Source organism: Diadema setosum, chromosome 16, assembly GCF_964275005.1.
Source record: "Diadema setosum chromosome 16, eeDiaSeto1, whole genome shotgun sequence".
NCBI lineage: Eukaryota > Metazoa > Echinodermata > Echinoidea > Diadematoida > Diadematidae > Diadema > Diadema setosum.
This window is the reverse complement of record NC_092700.1, coordinates 4,794,273-4,819,640: the sequence shown is the minus strand read 5'-3', so window position 1 is coordinate 4,819,640 and position 25,368 is coordinate 4,794,273. Positions and strand designations below refer to the sequence as shown.

The window sequence follows — 25,368 nt, the reverse complement described above, 5'->3', positions numbered from 1 at the left end:
GCACCTACACACACGCAATTATGTGACATATTATGGTACTAGATGCGCGTCATAATAGCATTTGTGTGTTTTCGTATCTATAATCCACATTATGTTTAATCTTGATTATGCTTGTGCGTAAATGTGCGAGTGCGGATATTTCTCTCTGTGAATATGCTTCTGTACACGAAAAAAAAAAAAAATGCGGCAAAAATTGCAAACAAACGAAAGCAATTTTCTGCATGAAGGCATGAAATATGTCAGGATATGGTGGCAACTCCAGACTTTTTATGAACTTTGAGCTTGATTGCAGAAAACTTCGCCAGACATGCAGAATATCAGGGTTGTAGTTTTCATCATTACAATATTATTTCGATTCGAAGATGTGCAAAAATGATAAAAAATGCGAGAGACGGAAAGACTCTGACGGTATTGAAAATTTCGCTGCTGCCCTAAAAATATGATTTTGATATCTAAGTATATAAGATAATTACTATGCTTTATAAGGGGGGTTAAACCGACTCCAGATATAATAATGTCAACATCAAAACTATCCCGTGGCAGATAAAACGCCAGAGAACCCCCTCCCCCCAAAAAAAAGAAGAAAAAAAAGAAAAAAAAAAGAAAGCGATATTTTAGGTCAAAAATAAACTTGTTAGAGATGAAATGTCAGATGTCAAGAGGAATAAAAAATAGTCAGTGGAAATAACGTCGGAGCCAAACATGGCAAAGGTTTTAATCGAAAAGGCCAATATACCGAGGACATAGTTAGGTGGACGGGCTTTGATATTAATTGGCATGTTAACCTATGACATTTTTTTTTAATACTTTTGTGGTCTTATTCACAGCAGATTTACTTCTGACACGTTGACTTCCGGTATTGTATCCTCCAACCTCTACCGTGTTGGCCTCTGCATTGCTATTTTTTTAATCTTTCTGCGACATTTCTACTGTCGGCATTTTCTATCCCGCATTTTTCACATTTTCTGACGTGGGAATATCTTAAGTTTACCATTATCATCATATCTAACCATCTCACGACCATCATCTGAAGTTAAGTATTGACATCGCAAACAGACAGTAACAGAATTCATATTGTAACCTTATTTTTGTCTCCTCGTCATAATTTGTTGCGATTATTTGATTCATCGACATACGGTCGTCGCGTCAAAATAATTACGTCAATTTGGTGGGGGGATAAGATCGAAACCATGGCAACGAAATTACCGCGGTCCCCGATGCGTGACTGAGAGAATGTCCGTTCCCATGGCAACCGCATCCTTAAGTTCGTCCGTGCGTTTCCATTAGGGGAGACCAATCAATTTCTGAACTTGATCAAATTGATATCATACCAGCCAAACGACTGGTAGGGGTATGTTTTCCGTTCGCCAGTGTAACAGTCATTTATTGCTTTGCAGTCCATTTGTTAGCTGCACAGGATTTAACCCTTTTGGATATTGGTATATCTCATCTCCTCTTTGGAGGGATTTGGATGCAATTCTTAAAAAGATGGACAAATATGTGGTAAGTCTCATCTGCGGGTCTTTTGCCACCGGCAACTTTATATCTCGACTAAGTGACCAGAACGTTTGTCAAACCGTGCAGTGTATAGTCATGACTACGTTGGTGTCAGGCCTTCATCTTGTTTTCAGAGAATTACATTACTGTTGAAGCGTTGTTATACTGCCAAGATACAATGGGATTTGGGAAAAGAAAATGTCGATTGAAATGATCATAATTCTACTTTGGAGGGTGCAGAGGGTGTATACCTTATATCCCTCCTTGCAATGTATAGAAATGCCTGGTAAGCAGCTGCTGCACTCTCAATTTCTAACTGATGAAGTTGTTAACTGTCAGTGTTAGATGTGAACAACCGAGTTTTCGACTATACACCCATATACTATGTTGTATTTCCTGTGTGTGTGTGTAGGGGGGGGGGGGGGGTGAGGATTTGCCCAATCAACATTGCGTTGTAGCATTCCTCCCCATATCCTGCATTTCTGTATACTTTGATTATTTTGCAAACTATACAAACTATTCGATAATCGTACAATGTAATGTACCTTATGCATTCAACTTCTGTGAAAAAAGAAATAATGTTTCTGTATGAAATGGAAAAAAATGAATGAATGAATGAATGAATGAATGAATGAATGAATGAAGGTTGAATGAATGAATGAATGAATGAATGAATGAATGAATGAATGAATGAATGAATGAAATGAATGGTGTAAGTCTATTAATGTGGGGTTAGGTCTGTTTCAATGGGACGATGGGGGAGAGGGATATTTTGGTTTAGAGTGTGCGCAAATTCATATACATTCATTTTTTTTTACTATCGCTTTTGACAGGGTTCATAAATACACCATTGCACTAGGAAGACAAACGTTGCATTGCTAATAATCATCACCAATCATTGAAATACAGCCTTTTGATTGGTATCATCATACATGTAGTTCCTATCAAAATCATGGTTCTGAAATGTCACAATCATCATCATAATCATACAAAAAATAATCATCATACATGAAAGCAAGAGATTATTAAGCAGAGGGGTGAAGGTTAAGTTGTGAGTTTTTGTCTCCCTTAAGAAATGAAATGTGTAAGATCGAAACTGCTGATCTACAATTTAACAAACATGTCGGGGGAAAAGGAACCATGGGACTCGAACATGCCATCTTCTCCGTGCAGCGACACTACTACCACCAGGATATCCCTGGTTGCCGGCAGTGACGCGATTTCATTTGTAGAGGGAGACAAAATTGAGGAAAACTCACGCCTCAATCATCACACATGTTTATAAAATTGATGAGGCATTCAAATCCCCAGAGATCTACATGGTATTTTAGAACAGATTGCACCATTAAATCACTTAAATGATATTTTAGAATTTTGTGTAAGCACAAGAGAGATATGACATTTAAACATAATAATGTATGAACCTTTTAGATGGTGTATAGTCCGTTTTCAAGCAATGTTCTCAGTTTTTATGTGTGGAATAAAAACACAAAGACAATATCATTGACGTTCACAATAATTCCCTAAATACCCACCAAACCAACCAAAATAAAAGAAATCAAAACAAAACACTGAAAGGATTCTTTTGGTAACGCGTTATTTTCATTTCAACTCCATGTATATTTCCAGATCATTGATTCGCTAAAAGAAGGTCCACAAGGCGTTGCTTTCTTGGTCAGACATCGCGTCAACAACACGACGTACGTCTTGAAGAAGATCGAATGTAATGATGACCCGGAAGCACACAAGGCTCTCCGAGAGGTCAAGCGACTGGCAAAGCTAAGACACCGTCACGTGAGCGTACCTCACGATGTTTTCCTCCACTGGGGTACAAAGGAGGCCGCCATCTACCTTTGTGTTGTCTCGGAATTCTTCGTGACTGGTGACCTGGACACCTTCATCAATGAGAAATCAAGGAAAAGTTCTCCGATCAAGGAAATCGATCTTCGCCGCTGGTACGGACAAATTCTTCACGCACTTGTCTACCTGTACGACAACGGAATCGCCCACACCAATCTAAAGCCAAGCAATTTTTACCTGACCCCAGAAATGGACGTGTGCGTCGGTGATATCGGGATTCGCGCGATAGTCGAGGATCTCTATCGATTTCGATCGAGGACGAGGTCGGTTGTCTGGACCCTTTACTGGATGCCCCCGGAAGTGTTCGATGGTCCGCACGGAACAACGACCGACGTCTGGGCTCTGGGATGCTTCCTTTATGAGGTTGCGGTCATGAGGCATCAGAGCATTTTGAAATCACGTGACCTAATGCTTAATATGCGATTGGGCGAAAAGAAGGACTTTCTACAATCATTGGACCAACTCAAATGTGACAACGCAGATATCATAAGCGCGTGCGTTCGGCAGCTCCTGTGCGCTGATCAAGCCCACAGGCCAACCATTCGAGACGCTATCAAACTGCCGTACCCCCAGCTATGTCTCGACCTTGTCACCACAAAAGCTTCTTGAACTTTGTCCATACAAAGACTAGTAAAGTTAAAGGCTAACACATATGCAGTCAGAGGCACAAACATACGGAAATACATTTTCTATTTCCATTTTTTATATGTGTTCACATTTCAAGTGAAAATTTCAAGCGAAAATCAAGCAGAGTTAGTTGAGCAAAACAATTTCAGCACCCACACAATCTCTAAAGCATTCTTTTACTTTGATTGAAACTGACACGTCAACCGCTATACTATGTTCGTATTATTTTTCTTGTATATCCAAGCTGGACATTTTGTATTACCATATCAATGTTTTCCATCGTGGAATACGAAAATAAAATTGAAATTGGAAAATTGAAAATAACGCCGAAAGAAACGCGAAAACACGAACAAACACAAAAACAAATTATTCAAACGATACACTCGAAAGAAAGGGTGCCAACAGTGAACGAAATCGGTTTAAAAGATGTAATGACTCAATCCTCTCACATGATTTGTTTTTCGTTATTGAATTTCATATTTGAAGAAACACACACTTACAGACTACTGAGTAGATAATGACATTCTGTACACGTATGTTTCAATATTTCTATTAATACAGGAGAGTTGTATAAGACGATGAAATCGCAACCTCATCTAATTTAGATAGCAAGTCATGTGATTATGGCTACTTACTGTTTCATAAATTCTTAGTTTTAGTTTAAATTTTGACGATTCTTCCACCGTCCTTTTAGAATCACGTCGTTCTTCATTTATTAAATGTTTAGTTAGAGTGTTATTGCTAAAATAGATCAAGGAGATCATGTACGATAATAATTATTTCTGTCTCTAAAGGCTTTTTGATAAGTATCTACAATGTTCTGTCCTTTTTTACATGTAAGTGCATCCGTCTGTCATGTCTTCTAGTCGGTTTATTTACACTTCTTTGTAATGTAATTAATTGTAAGCCAGATCATGCAATTCTTTAAGCAACAGGTAATGATGACGTGATAGGAATATTCATTTTGAACAGACTAAGAAATGATTGTGACTCCTGAATTCTCTGTCAAGTCTGTAGCCAATTTAGAACGCATACAAATGACATAGTTGATTATAATGATGCCTATAAATTATATTCAGTTTGACATTTTTTTAAAGGTTCGCATAATAAAAGACAGTCCGAAAGGTAATGAATTTGATAAGTTGAGGTTGGAGGGTCCGCCCCATTGTAATCGGGCACATGCCACGATCATGGAGTCCAACACCCACGAGTCATACAGTCCACGAGGCATCCAGTCCATGTGAGTCATACGGTCGATGAGTCGTACAGCCCACAAGCTCGACACTATACGCTATAGGCAACTAAGGGGCCCGAGTCCGACACTAGGCAAAACAGGCCCAAGAGTTCCACACAGCCGGAAAACAAGGGCCACGTGTCCCACACTCATTACATCACGGGGCTTAATGTATACACTGTGTCCACCTCTTTTTCCCTAATTTTGGTATCGTGGGCCTTCTATATCTAGTGTAGAACCAATGGGCCCTGTTTGTCTACTTTCGAACTCGTGGGCTTTATATGTCTAATGTCGAGCTCAATGGTCTGTTTGACTCACGGGATCTTTTTCAATGTCAAACTCGTGGCTGCATGACTCGTGGATGTGCGGCATTGAGGGATTACTCCTTGAAATCATCCTGTACAACATTGTTTGGTATAACTGAACAAGAAAATATTGAACAAAATGAGGCAGTTCAATTTTTTATTGTCAAAGAGCCTGAACGAATGGTACTTCTTACACACTTTATTTATATAATTATAGATGGATGTTATAGTTATAGGGTCTATTTTTGTGCAATGTGGCAATAATTCAATACATTACATGTAAATCTTACACCGTTCGATCCATTTCTTTCTTTTGTGACTTTTTGTGTAGGCCTTGAATGTGTGTTCTCTCTAGCTGTAGACACTATCATAGTGTGTGTGTGTGTGTGTGTGTGTGTGTGTATGTGTGTGTGTATGTGTGTGTGTATGTGTGTGTGTTTAAATTAGATCAACCTTATTCATATTGACTCGAATAGATGCCAGATAATTCTATCTTCTCAATTTCATAATTTGTTTTTCTCCGTCAGTCTGTCCTTATTTATCATCAGTACATTAGTGGATGGTATCAAAGAGACAGTGAGCGAAAGATTGCAGTCTGAAAAAGCAATGACGGAAATGAATGCCAAATCTAACAACTTTTACTTGAACAATTACCCTTGTAACATTGCATGCTTCAGGTTCCTTTGCATCTTATACTTCAACGAAAAAAAAAAATGTAAAGCTACAACAAAGAATTTGAATTGCAAACAAACAGAAAAACAAACAAACAAACAAACAAACGATACACGCCATTCTTAAATTTGGGGTCATCATCAATGGAGGAGAAAAGTAAAATCTTTTCAGTAATACAGCACTCGTTACATAACAAGGAATATTTCTGAAGATTTCATTAGAATATAATCACAGATATTCTAAAAGTAAATTCAAATAAGTACTGATGAAAAGTAATCAAAAGTTGCCTTCCAATCCGAATATCTTTCACCACACAGAAACAGTTTTATTTATACATTTAATTCTTATCTGAAGTGTTTAACACTTCATAATTTGGCGCTCTTAGTCCCCCAACACAATAATCTTGAAATGTTATATTCCATTTTATTCTGTCTTTCTCTTCCCAAATGAAATAAAGAAATATAATATTATATCTTTCTTTCTTGGTAAGTACTATAAGGAACTGTCAAAAGAAACAAAACGTAATTCAACTTTGAAAACACATACATTCCAACAATTTGATTTTTCCAAACATTGTCAAACTTGTTGCTTCTACAAACCAAGTAATGTTTTCACTTTTATTACTGATTTTTCCGTATAATTCAAATCAACTTTTTCTTAAAATTTCGTGACAAATAAGCACCTATTATCTAGTTTGTACCAAATTACGAAGTAGATGCAAACACGGTGTATAGCCTTCCTCTCCCAATATTTATCTTTGATATACTGCATTTCTCAAAATCAGTTAAAACTTTCTTCACTCTGTCCACAACATTTACTGTTTAATACCATCTTTATATAACACTTGTTTATTTTCTCTACTCCCAAAATCTATTCTCTGAATATCATTATCCTTCGTACTATTTATATTATACTAACAATACAAATGGCTATTATACAATCTGATACAGCGACAAAGGGTCACGTTGTCATAACTCTTCTTTAAGCCTCAAAATATTTCGCTGAATATTCCCCCTTTCATCAAACAACAACATTATTCTTAAAAGAATATCTAACCCATTAACATAAGTTTCAAATCATTAACATAAGTTTCAAATCCGAAATTCTAATGCTAAAAAGGGAAATATTATAATCGATTTTTTTTTTCAAAGTCCACCGCACTATCAGAAAGATTGCCGACTGATAATGCAAAGATGGAAAAGATATTATTATTATTATTATTATTATTATTATTATTATTATTGTTATTATTATTATTATTATTATTATTATTATTATTATTATTGTTATTATTATCATTATTATTATTTATTCGGCAATTGCAAAACAATACAAGTGACAACAGAGAAACAAATAAAACAAGCAAAACACAAGAAAACAAAATGTCAGGCTTTCCCTGTTGAGCTTCCCTATAAGGAGCCTGGTCATCATCTATTAAACGAACCGCTTCCCCAATATTTCTATCTCTAACATAACCCACTTGTTATAATCATAATGAATAATATCCCCAACACCTCCTTTACCCTGGCTTGTAACTGTTACTTTTGATTCTTATTTTCAAATCTTCATTTAACAAAGTTATTGGCCAAAAACTTCAAGGATCTTTTCAATCTTTCTCAGTAAGTGTGATGACTCGGTCCTTCTAAGCACTGTCTCAGTGAATATTGGAAAACATTTCTCTATCAAAGCCCTCATTAAAGCATCACTGACCTTTTTTTCCACATCTGTCCACTGGACGTAAAATGATATCAAATCATATATCAGTTATAAAACCATCATCCTGGTGACTTATTTCATTTCATTTCCTTCATTGCTTGATAACTTTCTTTCAATGAAATTGGCCCTTCAAACAAATCCTTTTTCCTCCAGTTAATTTGGGCAATTCATTAGAAATTTGCTGTATCTTCATTATCATTGTTAATATCTCCATCTTTACAATAAGCTTTAACCTTCCATAGTACCGGTACTTCCTTTTTATTCTCTTTACCATCACAAACAAGTATCTAAGACTCCGTCATTATAAATACCGAATTCCTTTTCGTATTCGACTCCACATAATTATTAACATTATTCAAAAAATTCAAATTTTCCCCTTCTTCAGACCATTCTATTCTTTAACGCACCTTTAAATGTCGTCGCAAATAATTGTCTTCTCCATTCAATTTCATTTTTTTCTGCAGCCCCCCCCCCCCCGTCCTGCTGCCCCTGTAATATTATGAAAATTATTATTTATCATTATTATGTCCACACAACTCACATTTCAAAATAAGACAAGGAATCTGCTGCCCTCAACGATTCATGTAAGTAATCCGGTACCTCGGACTCAGATCTCGAGCTGCTGATCCCAGGTGACGGTAAGTGATAGCAAATTCCTGCTCTTATCATGTCCCATTTTAGTTCAACGGTGGCATATTGCCTGTAAAAATAGTGTCAGTATGAGTTGTAAATAAGACAAAATTCTTGACGAAAAGGTTAACTGAACTGCTTATTCGCTTATTCGCAATGTAGCAGCTTAGTCCCATATGCTTATATGCCTGTTAGTGCGAGCACTGCAATTGGATGGGTGGTTGATGGTTGATACATGTCATGTATGATACCAACCCACAACTGTCTTGTACTAAGTTTACGTTAGATGTAACATCACATGAAACAGGGTCGCTGTCAACGGCCAGTGAGCTACAGGCTACATGTACTCATCTAAAAATCTCTTCCCTGCTGGTATGCTGCTTCTTTTTGTTCGTCGTCCTTATTAATAGGCCCTAGGCCTACTACACATTGAAATATTAAAATCTACTTTTTTCCCCATATCATTACTACATTAGATCTGTCGACAGTAGCACAGCATTATTTTGTGCATTTTTTTTTTCATTCAGTCATTTCAGGTTCCTGGTTCTCAGTATGTTCACCTTTGAATCATAGATCTAGCCTATTCCGATCTAGACCAGGCCTAGATCTGACGTTTTATTGAATATGAGCAATGTGCTCATAAATCAAATTATGTATGTACAGTAGACGTTGTGTAAGCATAATTTGTGAACAAAATCAGTAAAAAATTTGATTTCCCAGCAGTCATTCTGTTTAATTTAATGTTGATGGCAACATAGTACTAGTAGTTCCTTGCACATTGTATGCAGGTCTTGTATATCAGAAGCTGGTGTATCAACTCAAGAGCAATGCGGGTGACTGGCCATGCCTATGTGATTCTACTTGGCCTCTGTTCACTTCAAATTCTGCCAGTGAATGCCGGGGGACCTCCCAAAAAGGGAAATAAGAAAAACAAGAATGGACAGGTGAGGTGCTTCATACAATATGTATGTCCTTATAGGAAAATTCATCCCACAGAAACTCAGGCAGCATTATTGAGAAATAAGCATGAAAAAAAAAAAAAAGTATGACTTGATCATGTTCCAGTCCCCTGTATGTTGTGGTTAGAAGAATGGTAATTTCCTTCATTTGTTTTATCTGTGTGAGTATAAGTTTCATTGTTTATACTACTTTAGAGATCTGCCGCTAATTTTGTGTAATAGTGCTTTTCAATATAGGGGCATAGGAAGGGGAAAAACCAACTCACTTAACCCGTCTGAATACAGATTTTTGAAAGTGCATGAAAGAAATTTGGAGATTCACCTTGTGGTGAGGGAGAGTTAGGGGGAGCAGGAATGTTCTTTCTTGCTATGTTTCTTGGGCAAAATCATGGAGACAACTTAGAGCTGACATGTGGAGACTTTTGGATGGCTGAAATTTGTTTGAAACAACCAATCTGTACATTTGTAAATGCACTTGATCTGACAAGGGTTGTAAAACGGAAAATAAGTCACAATGTTGTGTATTTGTCAGTGAAAATCGAAAATGATATCAAGAAGGAATAGCTTTTTTTTTAAATGATTTTTTTTTCAGGATTCATAGCATAACATATTAGCATTTATAACAGTAAACAAATCACATAAAAAGAAAAAAAATAAGGATTTACAAGGGAAAAAACAAGAAGAAAAAAGGGCAGTGTAAAATATGAACTGATTCTTAGTTCTTAAAGAACAAGTTCACCTTCATAGACATGTGGATTGAGTGAATGCAACAATATTAATAGAACACACCAGCGAGAGTTTGAGGAAAATCGGACAATCCCTTTAAAAGTTATGAATTTTTGAAGTTTCTGCTTAGTCACTGCTGGATGAGAAGACTACTACAGCTTGTGATGTCACATGTGTACAACGATAGTATTTATAAAGAAAATATAAAGAAAATTCAAGATATTATTACTTTTCTTGCATAATGAAAGAACACTTGACTTCCCTCTTTCAGGAGGCAAGGGGAATAATATTACCCTTAACATACGTCAGTGACGAGTCAAGGAAATGAACACTTTTTTCAAAAAGTAAAATTTTGTGAAATTCTCTTTATATTTTCCTTATATCGTACGCATGTGACATCATACACTGTGGTAGTCTTCTCATCTAGCAGTAATTGTGCAGATACTTAAAAAAATCATGACTTTTGAATGGGTTGTCCGATTTTCCCCAAACTTTCACCAATGTGTTCAACTAATATTGCTGAATTCACTCAATCCACATGTATATGAAGGTGGACTTGTCCTTTAAATGATTGTCAAGTCTGAGAGTAATAAATTATTCTTATCTTCAAGAATCATTTATTGACTTTTACATCGTAGTTTCATAGCCGTAGAGCACTCGTGAACACAATTATACTCTTGAATGCATAGCTTTCTGAGATAAAGTTTCTCTAACATTTATTTGACCCTGATTGGACAGGCTGAAGTCAAGTTGTCTGACAAGACGGTGGTGGAGAGAGACTTGGTGCAAGAAAACATGAAAGCCAAAGATATTCACAAGGAGCATGCTAACTACTGCAACACCAAGGCAGAGGTTAAACACTTTGAAGGGGAAGTGCTGGGATATGTTACTCCAGTAAGTAACACATCAATCTGTTTTTTTTTTTCTTCTTTTTTTTTCTCTCTCTTGGTATGCACAAAGTGTATACCATTAATACCAGTTTTGTCAGCTGACAATAAGAAGGGCACTATCGCATTCTAAGATCTGAACGTAAGTAACAACGAAACAATCAATTTTCATGAAATAACAAGTTTATTTAGTCAAAAGAGGTAAATGTATAAACGTTGCTCCAAATATAGGGTAGAACAGCACCCTTACAAGTGGTCTTAATTTTGAACATTTTACCGAAAATGGAAATAATTCAAAATTGCCATCATAATGTAGAGTACATTCTAGATCGAGCTCTACAACATGATACCAATAACTCAATACCCTTCAAAATAGTGATAAAGCCCTTCTGGTTCTCAACCAATGAATTACACTCTTGGTAGTCAAGTGGGATGTTAGAATACAAAATATTACTCACCAAATCATTTTAGGTGGCACTATTGGGGTTCAGTGGATGAGAACACAAACCGTCAATCACAAGGTCTGTGATTCAAGTCCCCTGGATGCGGTGATTATATCCCTTGGCAAGGCACTTTATCTTCATTGCCATGTACTTTGGTAGAGACTTACAGCGGGAAGTCTCATCGTTGCTTATTTGGTGGTCTTGGATGAATGAATTCAAAATCCAATTAATTTGAATTATTGGAGCCTTCACTGGAATAATTTATACAATATGTGACCACCCAACTCAACCCCCCCCCCCCCCCAAATTAGGCCAAAGTGAATTTCAACTTTTCTACATACTGGTGTAGTTCACAAGAGGAAGCTCCAAGCTGTAGAATGATGATATGTGTAGAAAAAATATCCTTGTCTTCTGTTTAAAACAAAATTTATGAAAATTGCATGAAACAGCCACAGATTTACGAACAGTAAATTTCAAAATGCATCCGGAGATGGTTTTGTTGCAATCATAAGATGTATGGAAAATTCATCTCTCATAATGATACAATGTAACGTGGGAGTGTCACCCTTTAGCCCTTTATGTGTGCACCCTTACATATTTAGCTCAACTTGTCAAGCTCTTTCATGTACATTCAGTCACCCAGTCAACTTGATGTTGTTGTACAATGCACTCCCGTTATAACGAACATGGTTATAACGAAATTCCGGTTACCGCGAAGTAAAATTCCAGGCCACAACATTATCCACTCTATGTATTTCTGTTGTTTATTTATTGGGCTATTACACATTTTTGATATAACGAAAGAAAACTGCCGGTCCTGAGGACTTTGTTATAATGGGAGTCCACTGTAGATTAGCAAGCCCACTCAGATGTAGTAATGTGCCGAAGACCATGGTCACACAACCAATGCTAAAAGTGATGGTATTTTTCTCCCTTATCATATACACATTGCCTTAAAGAGTATTGTTTTTGTTTTACTTTTGATTTTGATTTATTGTGAGTAATATAACACGAGGAGTTGTGATTTTTTTTTTCTTTTATTAAACGAGGACAATGAAATCATCTCATGTAGTTTACATACATTAAGTGCATACTGAACTTTTCTCCCTCTCTCCACAGTGGAATTCACATGGATATGACACGGCTAAATGGTTCGGGGGCAAGTTCAGCACCATTTCACCGGTCTGGCTTCAAGTACGGAGAGTAGGGCTAGGAGACTTCACCATCACCGGAGGGCATGATATTGATAAAGGTTTGTAGCCTGCCCTCTACAGTTCCTTTTTATACCAACATTAACAGATTCTGGATATGCAGCTCTGTGAGATGGCCTCTTCCATTAGTAAGATTAAAGGGACTGTACAGTACTGGTTGAGGTGGGGATTCATGTTTTGAACATTCCTAAGTGAGATAATGAGAAACCTCTTATGAAATATGAAAGAGCATGTAATTTTAAAGGGGATGGCTAGTAAACTGATCAGTGAGAATCAGTGGGAATGCTGGGATATGATTGTTCCAATTCTTGTGGGATTCATTTAAGAGTACATTATATATCTATTGGTGTGTGAAAATTATTTGCATCAGAACGGTCTCATATTCAAGTAATGTGCAGTTTAATGCTCCGTCACTGTACAGGCATGCTAACTTTGAAACATTAAACTGCACATTACTTGAATATGAGACCATTCTGAAGCAAATAATTTTCACACAATAATAGATACATCATGTACTCTTAAATGAATCGCACAAGGATTGGAACAATCATCCCCCAGCATTCCCACTGATTCCCACTGATTAGTTACCAGCCATCCCCTTTAAGAAGGATTCAATGTTTATTTGATGAAAATTGGTTTTCAAATGGCTGAGATATCCAAAAAAGTGATTATAAGAAAAGGTGACAGGCCACAGCTTTTATTAGGATCTCTTTATTTCACCTTGTTTTTTTGATATCTCAGCCATTTCAAGACCGATTTTCGTCAAATAAACTTTTGATACCCCTTAGAATTGCATGCTCTTTGACATCTCATAGAGTGGTTTCTGAATATCTCGCAAAATGTTAAAAGCTAAATTCTCACCTCGACCAGAACTGTACACACCCTTTAAAAATTCTCCCTCAATTCAATGATAGCATATAACTCTTGTGTATATTGAGCACAAAGCAAGAGCATTTTGTCATCTACAATTTAGACAAAACCGAGAATGGCAAAAGTATGATTATGGGCAATTTCTCACTGATATAATTCATTGATTATTAAAAAGATGGTTATAAGACAAGGAAGATGGTGTTATTTGTAAAGACTTGGAACAAGCTTCATATGCACATACAGTGTACCATAGTCAGCATTTAATTAAAAGTGGCAAAAAGGGGAGAAAAAAGGAAAAGAAGTACAAACACATAAAAGACAAACATTTGTTGATCTGACCAAAAATGCTATCATGTCATGATCATGAAATATGCTTTCATTTTGATGTGTGTTTGTGAATGAAGTGGAAATACTGTTTTATGGCTCATTACTATGAAGGATTTTCCCTGCATAGGATATTGAAAGGGTGCTTTAAGATAATTCAAAAGGAGTACTTGTATCGGAATGACTTGCTCTATTTTGCAAAGAACAATTGCATTTGAGGTATCAACCTGTACTTTTCTTCACTATGAAGTATCATTTGCTGATGTGCATTATGAAATGCCATCTTGAATTCAAGTAAACCATGTATCAGACTTTTGAAGACCATGAAGCGTGGGGATTCATGGTTGCCCAAATAATTTGCTGCCTACTGCTAGGATGCATTAAGAAGCCATGATTAGCAATGGAGAGTGAATAATTATGAGCATCAAATCGTATGCTCATAGAATAGTCACTTCCAGCAGAGATTCTTATGCTGTGTGTGTATAGAGATCAGTCAGTGATAATGCTGTACCATTCATTACTGGGATTCTCAAATATGTCCAAGCCGGGCCAGCCTTCCCACTACATGTTATCCCCACACTGCTGGGTCTTAATCCATTGGGGATGAGTCCCGAGTATACTCGGGTTAGCGTCTATGGGAAATGCGTTTGGTAGCAAAATCTGTCCGTCCTCAACAGGTTAAGAAACTGCATTCATTCCTCCTCACATGCTGCTGACACTGTTCCTTTCCAGGCTGGATCAAGGACGTAAAGCGCGGAAAGCGGCAGGTCCGCCTGGCTCCGCGGCTCCTCTTTGACGGCTGGACGAGGCGCGACTACGACGCCATCTTCAAGAGCGAGGCCGAGATCCAAAGCCTGGCAGCAACCATCGTTGCATTTTATCGGGTATCTATCTCCTCTTCTTCACCTGCCGCTTTTTCTTTCACTTGTGTTTGTGCTCTCTCATATCATGTAGAAAATGTTGTATACCTCACAAATTCATAGGGGTTACCGTAGTCTAAAGATAGTTTACTATAACTGTGTTGTGACATTAACTGTACTTATTGATTTTGTTTTGTTTGTTTTGCTTGTTTTGTGTCAGTTTTAGAGGGAGGCAGTTTAGAAGTGAAGAATGCATTGCAAATTTGTTGAGTTGTTTCATAGTATGACATTGTTGCTAATATTTTGTCTATACTAAACTGTGCAATGATGGCGTAATAAATATATCAGTAAGTGTATTTGACACATATCAAGGTATAAATCAGATAGAAATGCATTGGAATGTTAAAGGGACTGTACAGTACTGGTTGAGGTGGGGATTCATGGAATATGAACATTCCTTAAGTGAGATAATGAGAAACCTGTTCTGAATAATGAAAGAGCATGTAATTTTAAGAAGGATTCAACGTTTATTAACTTGATGAAAATTGGTTGTTTTCAAATGGCTGAGATATCCAAAAAAGTGACAATAATAAAAGGCGACATGCCACACTTTTATTAGGATCTCTTTGTTTCACCTTGTTTTTTGATATCTCAGCCATTTCAAAACCGATTTTCATCAAATAAACTTTTGATATCCCTTAGAATTGTATGCTTTTTGACATCTCAGAGTGGTTTCTGAATATCTTGCAAAACGTTAAGAGCTAAATCCTCACCTCGACCAGAACTGTACACACCCTTTAATGAGAATGAAGAGCCAGTGACAGTATCTTGTCAAATACTTCAGCCAGGATTGTTAGGAAAACAGAACAGATCAATGAGGATCTTGTACAAAGTGTCATGGGAGAAAATGCATTTCTATGTACTGTTATACTGAATCATTTCTCAGTTTTTGTACGCTTTTTCCAAGCATGCCTTGAAGCAATGATTAGGTGAAAATTTCAAACATCTGACATTTCCATTTGGCTGGTGGCTTGTGAATCCAGAAACACAAGTTTGATGGCATAACACTAGAGGTATGGAGTCAGGTCCGATCCATGGATGAGGACGACGTCCTTCACATGGTCATCGACATCGCTGATGCTGTGCACCAGGCGGACATGGTCTTCTACCTGGTGGTCCCACCCCCCTCGTTAGGAGAGTGAGTATGACTCATGATGGTTCTTTTTTTTGTGTGTTTTTGGTTAATGCCTTATGTGCCATGGTGTAAATATTCTGTGTGCCATAAGCCTTTAATCTGAGACATTATTCTGAGTCTGCAACACGGGCATGCTTTTGGAAAACAAACATATTTAATTTTTTTTTGTTTTGTTATGTCAGACATGCAATGACCAAAGTTGTAGAGAAAGTCCCAAGCTCTGCTATTAAAGATGTAAATTTTATGATGACTGTATGTTGTTCTTTTTTCCCGTTCAAATGTCCAGAAGCTTCATTATTATTGTGGCATGACTTTGCTCAAAAGCACAATGACAAAAACTTATAATGTACACAAATCCAATAGAAAACATCAATTGCTATTCAGTCTCCACACAATGAAAGCTGCATGTGAGAGGTATGGAATCGCAAGTGAAGCTTTCATTGTAATGTGGCACTTGGCGATATATCAATTGGTTTGGGCGGGGTTGTGCGTTGAGCAAAATATGTGAACTTGGCACGCCATTGACTGAGTCGGGCATGCCAGTGTGGCACATTAAGAGTTCAACTGCATATATTGGATTCTGAGGTGAGATACCATTATGCTGCTGATGAAATGGGGAATACACTTACCTGGTAAAGTGGGGGATCTTGCTGTGGCTTTTTCATTGGTAGTGTCTCCCCTTGACCCTTGGTGTGCTTTGTTCGCCGTTTGACGTGCACACTGGAGTGCTCTCTGGGCCAATCAGCACATAAGTCAAATCTGTCTGTAGTGGCCACCCAATGGAGACCAAAAAAGTGACCATTATAGACAGGTGGCTGCTATAGACGGGTTTTAACATGCCTTTTCTCTCGGAGGGAATTGTTTTTAATGGCTGTATACGGCAGGTGGCAGTTACGTATATAAACGGGCGGTTGCTATTAAAGACAGGATTGACTGTATTTGTATCTGGAAAATGAATTGTGATAGATAGCGACTACCTACAGTAATTCCTCTAATCCCTGCCGTGTTACCATGGCCTTCCTATTGGATGAAAGCACATTGCCGCACCCGAGTGGGCTTGCTGACCTGTAATTATTTCAAGTTGTAGATATTCTACTGAATGCTGATGAAAATGCATGGCAATTCTAACTATCCAAAGTGCTTGGGCTCATGAAGGTTTTAGGTAGAATTGCATGAAATGGCAAAGAGGACTAATCAGAAAGCCATCTTCTCAGTAAATCACATAATTCCATTCAAGCAGCTATGGGAATAAATTACTCTTTTTTTTGTGGTAAATATGTGTAACTTGATATGACAAGAAGTAAAATCTATTTCCATTAGTGACAATAGAAATCATGAAAACGACAGTGAAATGTTGTATTATGGACATAATCTGATATCATTACCAAGCCCTTGGACTGTTTGACACTTAAGTCTTGATAAACTATGAATCAGAATCATGTAAGCTATCAGTTTAACCAATTGAGGACGAGTTGCGAGTATACTCGGGCTTGGTCTATGGGAAATGCGTGTTGTAGCAAAATCGTTATTCCAAACCTTTTAATCTCTCTTTCTCTCTTTTCTTTCCAGACAAAAAGGACTATTTTCCAAAGAGAACTTTGATATGCTGTCAGCTGATGTAGATGGGTTCAGCTTAATGACATATGACTTTTCAAATGCTCACAGGTAATAATGTCAAACATTTCACATACTGTAATTATTATGCATGTCCATTTTCATGTTTCATTTTTGTTTAAAAGGGGCCCACTGAAATCTTAACACATTTGTTCATCAGGTATGTTTTAGTTGGTCGTGACTATTATTGTTTTTTGTTTGTTTGCTTGTTTTTATTTTCACCCTAGTAGAAAACAGCCTAAAACGGGACCACTTGAGAAATCAGTTCAAGATATTGCTATTTTCTATCGGATAATTACATCTTATGTATGTTATTGATTTCTTAGACCAGAGCTCTCTTTCCGTATTTCCCTAATGCTATATCTTTTATTACACATACTTTAATTTCAGGCCAGGACCTAATTCTCCCATTGAGTGGGTCAGACTATGTGTTGAAGCCCTTGTTCCAGAGCCGGGACCAGACAGGGCCAAAATTCTCCTGGGTCTGAATTTCTATGGCTATGACTTTGGTCTCCAGGCAGCAGATGCCATCACAGGACCAAGGTATTGAGTCTGTGATGTTTTACTATTGTGAACATGTAGTCCCATGCATATCATGACTTAGTCTTTGACATTTTTGTGAAGCCTCATCAAGGCCTAAAAGTTTATCTTGCAGGTTGGTGATGAATGTCTGATATATTTAGACTTGCAGAAAGTAGTTGGTTTGTTTGATAAATTATGGGAAGGACTAGTATGTATTACAATACTTCAGTGTTATACCTATATCTGTAAAGCAGGAAGGGCACTCAATGCATGTGTGTAAACAAGAACTTAAACCCGTTGAGGATGGACTGATTTTGCTACAACACGCATTTCCCATAGACACCTGCCCGAGTATACTCGGGACTCGTCCTTAACGGGTTAACATACATTTTGATTTTACGAATCTTGCCTCTTGCAAAATTTGTGAAAGTAATTATGCACAAATTTGTGGTTTTGTAGTTTTTTTCTAATATGTATGTATTATTTCTTCATTTTCGTTTATCAGTGGTTTATAGTCTCTCTCAAAATGAGGAAGAAAAAAGTAGCATTTTCTTTAATGTAGTGTTCTGATTCCTTATAAATTGCTATCAATAGATTATTTGTGATGTTATGATATTCAAGATGTACAATGTTGAATATCTTTAATGTTGGCATGACAAAATCGAACTTCATGTGGATATAATCCGTCTGTTTCATGTTTATTACAGTCACTTCTCCTCAACTTCTCAATATAATAAGTAGATATAATTTCACTAGTGTTGTTTTGGCGCTTTAGAAATGTGTATGTTTGCATGCAAATCATATCCCATAATAATAATGGAATGTTTCTGCACAGGTATTTGGAATTATTGAAGAAACACAAGCTGAAATGGGAGGCAGGAGCAGCAGAGCATGTATTTGAATACAAGTGAGTTTATTCTCTACCCACAGCAGGCTTAAAGGACAAGTTCGCCTTCATTAACATAACGATTGAGATAATGTAGCAATATTAGTAAAACACATCATTGAAAGTTTGAGGAAAATCGGACAATCCGTTCAAATGTTATGAATTTTTGAAGTTTTTGTGCAGTCACCGCTGGATGAGAAGACTACTGCAGTGTATGATGTCACATGCGTACAACAATATAAGGAAAATATAAAGAGAATTTCACAAAATTTCATCTTTTGAAAAAAGTACACATTCCCTCGACTCGTTACTGACATATGTTATGGGTAATATTATTCCCATTGCCTTTAGAAAGAGGCAAGTCAAGTGCTCTTTTATTATGCGAAAAAAGTGAAAATATGTTGAATGTTCTTTACATTTTCTTTATGCTGTTGTACTCATATGACATCACAAGCCTTAGTAGTCTCCTCATCCAGCGGTTCCAACACAAAAATCTTAAAAATTCATAACTTTTGCATCGATTGTCCAATTTTCCTCAAACTTTCACTAATGTGTTCTACTTATATTGCTGCATTCTCTCAATCCTTATGTTTATGAAGGTGAACTTGTCCTTTAAGTTTGTCAGGAAAAATTTCAAAGTCAGTTTATCATAATGTTTGTGGGCCCTCTATTCCTCTGAGCACTGCACTTTGGTCTGTTCGCCCATTCCCTGTAGAGTTTGCAAAAATTGGCATCTCAACGGAGCACTCTCTCTTGGCGTGTTCTGTTAAAAAAAGGTATAACTTACACATGTTGCATCCTTTGTTATGGCATGTTTACTTAAGGTTGCAGAAATGTCAGAAATGCCAGAAGTGAACCCAAGTTTGGTATTAAAGCCTTGTGCAGCCACAAATCACAATACAACATGTAGAACACCAGTGCTATCATCCCAATTTGACTGTTATTGCTTGGACATTGACAGCTTAAACAATCGAAGACTAGTCCTGTACTCGGGCAGGTACAATGTATCTGTGGAAAGTATGTGTAGTAAATGTGTAGTTCATCCTCAACGAGTTAAAACCTTGGCATTTTTTTGATTTGTTATGCCTTTTGTGTTTTATCTTGAGTTATAGGCTGATCAGGAGGGGCAGTTGTTTTACAGTTGTTCCTCTTGTTATAATTATAATCATCCCCACCCCCTCCCCCTCCCCCCAAAGTAAAATCGATCTGCATACAGTAAATTCATGTAGGTCGTATTCACACTAGACAAGAAGCAATGATTTTGCCACATTTTTATGTACATGAGTTAACTATTGCACTTTCTTTCAAATTTTGTTCAGAAAATTTGTGTAAACTGTAGTGGAAAAGGCTTTTAATTATCTGGAATACTCTTCCACTGATGATTCGATTCGCAGGCTCCATAGAAACATTTAAAAAGCATCTGAAGTCAGATGTTTGCATCTTGCTTTAGTTGAATACTTGTTAGATTTGTTTATTATATGTGACCCTGCATCACAAAACCAACAAAAAGTCGCCAGACATGAATTTTTAGCTAAGGGCAGATTCTGAAAGAGCAGATTCTAAAATTTAAAATGATGTATAACTCAATTCAAATGGACTCTCCTAACCTATCTAAATAATGGAAAGAAAGCACACACTCTGGAAAGTGTGAACTGAGAAAAGAGGCTCTGAAGTACAGGGTCTATTCAAGCACTTAATCTTCACCAAGCTGTGCTAGCTGTGGTGTGAATGGGACCAAAAAATAATAAAGATAAAAAATAAAATAAAAAAGATAATGGGCTGTTAACCACTGGAGCAACAACAATAAAGGGATTATCAAATTAAGCTGAAATTGAGCATGCTGTATTAACACATTTTGTCCATGATTAATGCAAACTTTCAAAGCAGTAGCATTTTCCTTTCAAAATTTATTAGAGTTGAAAGTGAAGAGGGAGCAAAGGATATGAAAAGGGACCTCTTTAAGACATACCTGATCACACTACTCTACAAAAAAGGTTGTAGAAACACTGCTAAAAACACACTTTCCCATTCATTCTATGATCTCAAACTTAAGGATAATGTAGAAGGAGAATAGCTCTTTCAGATAATATGAAAAACTCAAGATCAACTTGGTTGACCCGTTTCACCTTTTTTGAGTCCACACGTAAAATCAGTGGGTGGGACTTTTTGTTTGTTTTGTAATGCATAGTCACATATTATATAATTATATTTGAAGAGTTTGTTTGCAAAAACCGACAAGTCCGTATTTGCCAAATGGAGATATTTGAGATGAAAGGTCAAGAAAAATAAAAAGAATAATAGGAAAAATTTTTGCTGCTTTTGACCGTAACTTCAAAAATGTACCTTTATGTAGTGACCAATATATCATTTAAAAGGTATTATTTTGTACTTTATGACAGAGACCGTACTTCAAAATCTTCAAAAATGGACTTATCGGTTTTTGCGAACAAACTCTTCATTTTTCTGCATCTATTGCTTTTATCATCATTATTATTCTTCCGTGCCTACTTGTCTTGTTGTTTGAGGTCAATAAGTCCAGACCAAGTTTACTGGTAGTACTACCCTCTTGGTCTTGAAAGCAAAGGTACGGAGATTTTGTTGGAGATCTCATCGGCTTCTTGCTGAACCATTCATCAGTGGGACATTTTACAAAGAGTCAGAAATATCACTTGAAAAATAAAGACTGATTTTTTTTTTTCTTTTATCTTTTACTGCGTGAGAACTCAGTGTGTGAATTGATATCAGACCTAACGTGCACATGTGTTCTGTCTTTCATTATTGTCCAATTTTAGAGATGGAACCGTCACACGACAAGTATATTATCCAACATTAAAGGTGAGTATTAACCCCTTTCGTGCAAGCTTGATTTACAGAAACAGAATGATATAAAATTGTGTTTGTTTACACAAGTAATAAAATAGTGAAACAAATTTAAACAAACTAATTGATAACAATTTTCTGAAGTAAACACACTGTACCTGTACATCATGTTATCAAACTCACCCAATATCTAAAGAGAGAGAGAGAGAGAGAGAGTTTTTAGAATGACAAATACTTCACAGGAGTACAATGTATTAAGTGCTTTGGAAGACAAATGTACTACAATTACAAAATAATGTAGAAAACCAAATCAGCACCATTTCTTTCTTCTGATCGAATTGCTCTAATTTGAGCTTTAATCTTGTATGCTATGTTTAGTTTTTGTTTTCTTTGTGACCTTTTTCACTCCTTTTATTTGTGTTTGTGTTATTGTTTTCTGTTTCCGCACCTGCAGTCGATATCAGCCAGACTAGACCTGGCCCGAGAACTGGGGACTGGAATCTCAATATGGGAACTGGGCCAGGGCCTGGACTACTTCTATGACCTCTTATAACAGTGCCAAGAGCCCGAAGTATTCTATTCTCTACTCGAAACCAATCATTCTTTCACTACGTGCCTTATGATTTATACCCCTTTCCCGCTGAAGAAAATCTTCCCCGGGGGCACCTGGGGGCGCCCGGGGAACCCCGCAGTGTGAAAGGTCACTCGGTTGAAACCTAGGGGAAGCCTAGGTGAAACACCGATGAAATTTTGGGCAATTTTTACCCGAGAAGCGTCCTGGGTAGACACCGATAGTTCAACGGGATTGCACCCGGTGGTTCACCGAGAGCGCCCAGCGTGAAAGGTTGTCTCGGTGAAACACCGGGGAAAATATGCAGATTATGTCAAAGGTCATGTCTTGTTTCTGGTCATGCACACGTTTTCAGCTAGCTAGCGCGCACTCGACCTCCCAAATCCACACGTACAGGGTACTAGTAATTCGTGTTTGTGAACATACACACGACACTACATAGTATGTCGTTTCGTGTTCAATGTGGCGTTCACAGTGTGACAGCATTGTTTTCCATCGTGCTGTGCATTGTATTATTTATAATTAGCACGCCGTGTATACAAAGCTGATATAGGTTTACAATGTACTTGATCGCTATCGCGCTTTGATGCTTCCTCCTTCTTCGTCTTCCTCTAGTGTCTAGCTCTTAACTCTTCCAGTAAAGTCTGATAGTGATACAGTCCGCCTCTTGCTTGATTTTTTCGTATTTTTTGCTTTTCTCGTCAAGTGCTGGGTTTACAATGTGCAGGAGAAATCCGTTGACGTTTTGTACTGTTGAAATTTGAGGGAATTTTGCAAATGGCTGGAGCGTGGACCAAAGACGAAGAGAGATTGTTACTTCAATTACGTAGTGAGCGAGGCAGCAGTGAACGAAGAACTGAGCGGGACGTCGGCTGACGCTGGCACCGCGTACGAGTCCCTCCTCCGAAAACTTGCTGAACATGGAATCGAAAAAAAAACCAAATCGCAGATGCACAACAAACTCAAGTACATAAGATCACCCACGTTGCGAGCAGAAAACCCGTCTAGGGGAAAGTTTCACCGAGAGCAGTGTGAAATGACGGCACTGAAACTTTCACCGAGAGGTTCCCCGGTGAATTAACCGGGGAACCTCTCGGTGGTTCACCGAGACGGGCAGCGGGAAAGGGGTATTAGACTAGAGACTAGATTAGAGAAGTCTATAAGAATTATGAGCTGGCAATTTCAGCATAAAAAATATATCAACAAATGATTTTAAAGATATTAGGAGTACGCTGTATACGCTGTTATTTTCGCATACAGATATTTTCGCGAATGATTAGGTCATAGACATTTTTGCGAGATGTTGGTTTCGCGAATTGACACCAACGCCAACATAAATGCGCTATTACCCTAGCGCATGGAGACATTTTTGCTTGTTGTTACATTTGCAATCCAACTGAGATTCGCGAAATTCGCGAAAATAACAGCTTATACAGTAATATAGTATTTTGTGACTGTTTTAAACCATCATTCCTTGTTAAATGTGGTTAACTCTTTATGTGCCACATTCGCACCTCCGACTCAGTCGACGGCGTGCCAACTTCGCATCTTCTGCTCAACAAACAAAGCCGCCAAGACCGATCGATAAACCGCTAATTACTGCTAATCCCGCGGCAAAATGAGAGCGTTTCTCGTGCTTTTGTTCCTCTCATATACGGCTTCCATTCTATGTGGTGATCGACTATCAAGCGATGTTCCCAAATAGATTTGCTCGTACATTGTAAGTTTCTGTCACGGTTCTACGTGCAAAAGTCATGCCTTTTCAGTAATGTAGCACTTCGTCATTCAAAAGAAAAAATGGAAAATAGGGTCGTCATACAATTTATATCGAAACAAAGCTTGGCATTCCTCTTTAACTTCGCCTACTACAATATGCCCATCTTAACAGAAATTTGTAGAAGTTACACAAATTAGAAAAACAGAATTCTTTCTCAAAGCATGACTACCTTCATGTCTCAGAATAACGTGGCACACGGGGGGTTTCCACAATGGCACATAAAGAGTTAAAGCGATGCAGTTCATACCAAACAGAGGCAACTACATGAACCTCCAAAGGACATGTAAGTGTTCTTCAAAATTGTCATTGGTGAGAATTTAATAAACACTCAGATAATACACTTTTTATGACTTTTAGACTTTCAGACTCATGGAAAAAAAAAGAGGAAATATTTGCTCATTACAAAAGTCAATGATACTATTATTCTGTGTGAGAACAGGGTACTGTACTCGACTATATTTCCATTGTATTAGGGTAGCTTCAGGCCTACTGTAGTGTGTACAGTAGATATACATTTTATGAAGTGGAGATTATATATCATTTCTCTAGACCAGGCAAATCTTGCTTGCTACAAAGACAATCAGGGATCAGTTCTATTGATTCTCTCTCTCTGTCTCCCTTTCTTCTTAATAAATAGTATGAGGTGTGTGATATATTTCTGTCCAAGAAACTGAAACTAGTAATGTGCAGATAAGAGTAGAATGGACTATTTTTAGTTGGTTTCTTGTGTGGTTCTCGCAGTGGGGATTTTTGGTGCAGTGAAGGCATGTTGGTTGGGTATGGCCTGAAAATTGAGCCTTGTATAGAGGTGTTTCCTTTAAAAAACCAAAAACAAAACAAAAAAACAACGAAAGAAAGAAACGCCTAGGATATGTACTGGTGCTTACTGAATGATCTACATTAATTTGCGTCAAAGAAGGTCATTGTTCCTTATTAAAAGGTTTTAAAAAGTACATTCAGATCTGCTGATTTCCTCCCAGAGCCCGATTCTGTTATGAGGACCTTTCAAAACTGTGCTGATTTCTTCAAAACACTTTGTACTATCCTGCAAATTCTGAAATGATGTGTTCAGATTGCTGTTACCCACTTGTGCTCTTTTCTTTACAAAAAGTTCATTACTTTTATTTCTTGTTGTTTCCTTTTCTGTTTGTACGAGATGGCT

The 25,368-nt window shown here is 37.3% G+C and overlaps 2 protein-coding genes across 2 annotated transcripts; both read left to right on the top strand.

The window, feature by feature from the left end:
* The first annotated feature begins 1,488 nt into the window (after positions 1-1,488).
* On the top strand, positions 1,489-9,146 carry LOC140240216 (serine/threonine kinase-like domain-containing protein STKLD1). Its single transcript, XM_072320008.1, has 5 exons — positions 1,489-1,503; positions 3,127-3,945; positions 5,082-5,224; positions 6,051-6,181; positions 9,115-9,146. Exons 1-5 carry the CDS (start codon positions 1,489-1,491, stop codon positions 9,144-9,146), a joined length of 1,140 nt encoding a protein of 379 aa, XP_072176109.1.
* A 222-nt stretch (positions 9,147-9,368) lies between these two features.
* LOC140240043 (chitinase domain-containing protein 1-like) lies at positions 9,369-22,478 on the top strand. The gene is made up of 10 exons (XM_072319854.1): positions 9,369-9,485; positions 10,965-11,120; positions 12,676-12,808; positions 14,694-14,845; positions 15,865-16,019; positions 17,586-17,681; positions 18,021-18,173; positions 18,988-19,059; positions 21,831-21,873; positions 22,313-22,478. Exons 1-10 carry the CDS (start codon positions 9,369-9,371, stop codon positions 22,409-22,411), a joined length of 1,176 nt encoding a protein of 391 aa, XP_072175955.1. The 3' UTR covers positions 22,412-22,478.
* Positions 22,479-25,368: the final 2,890 nt, after the last annotated feature.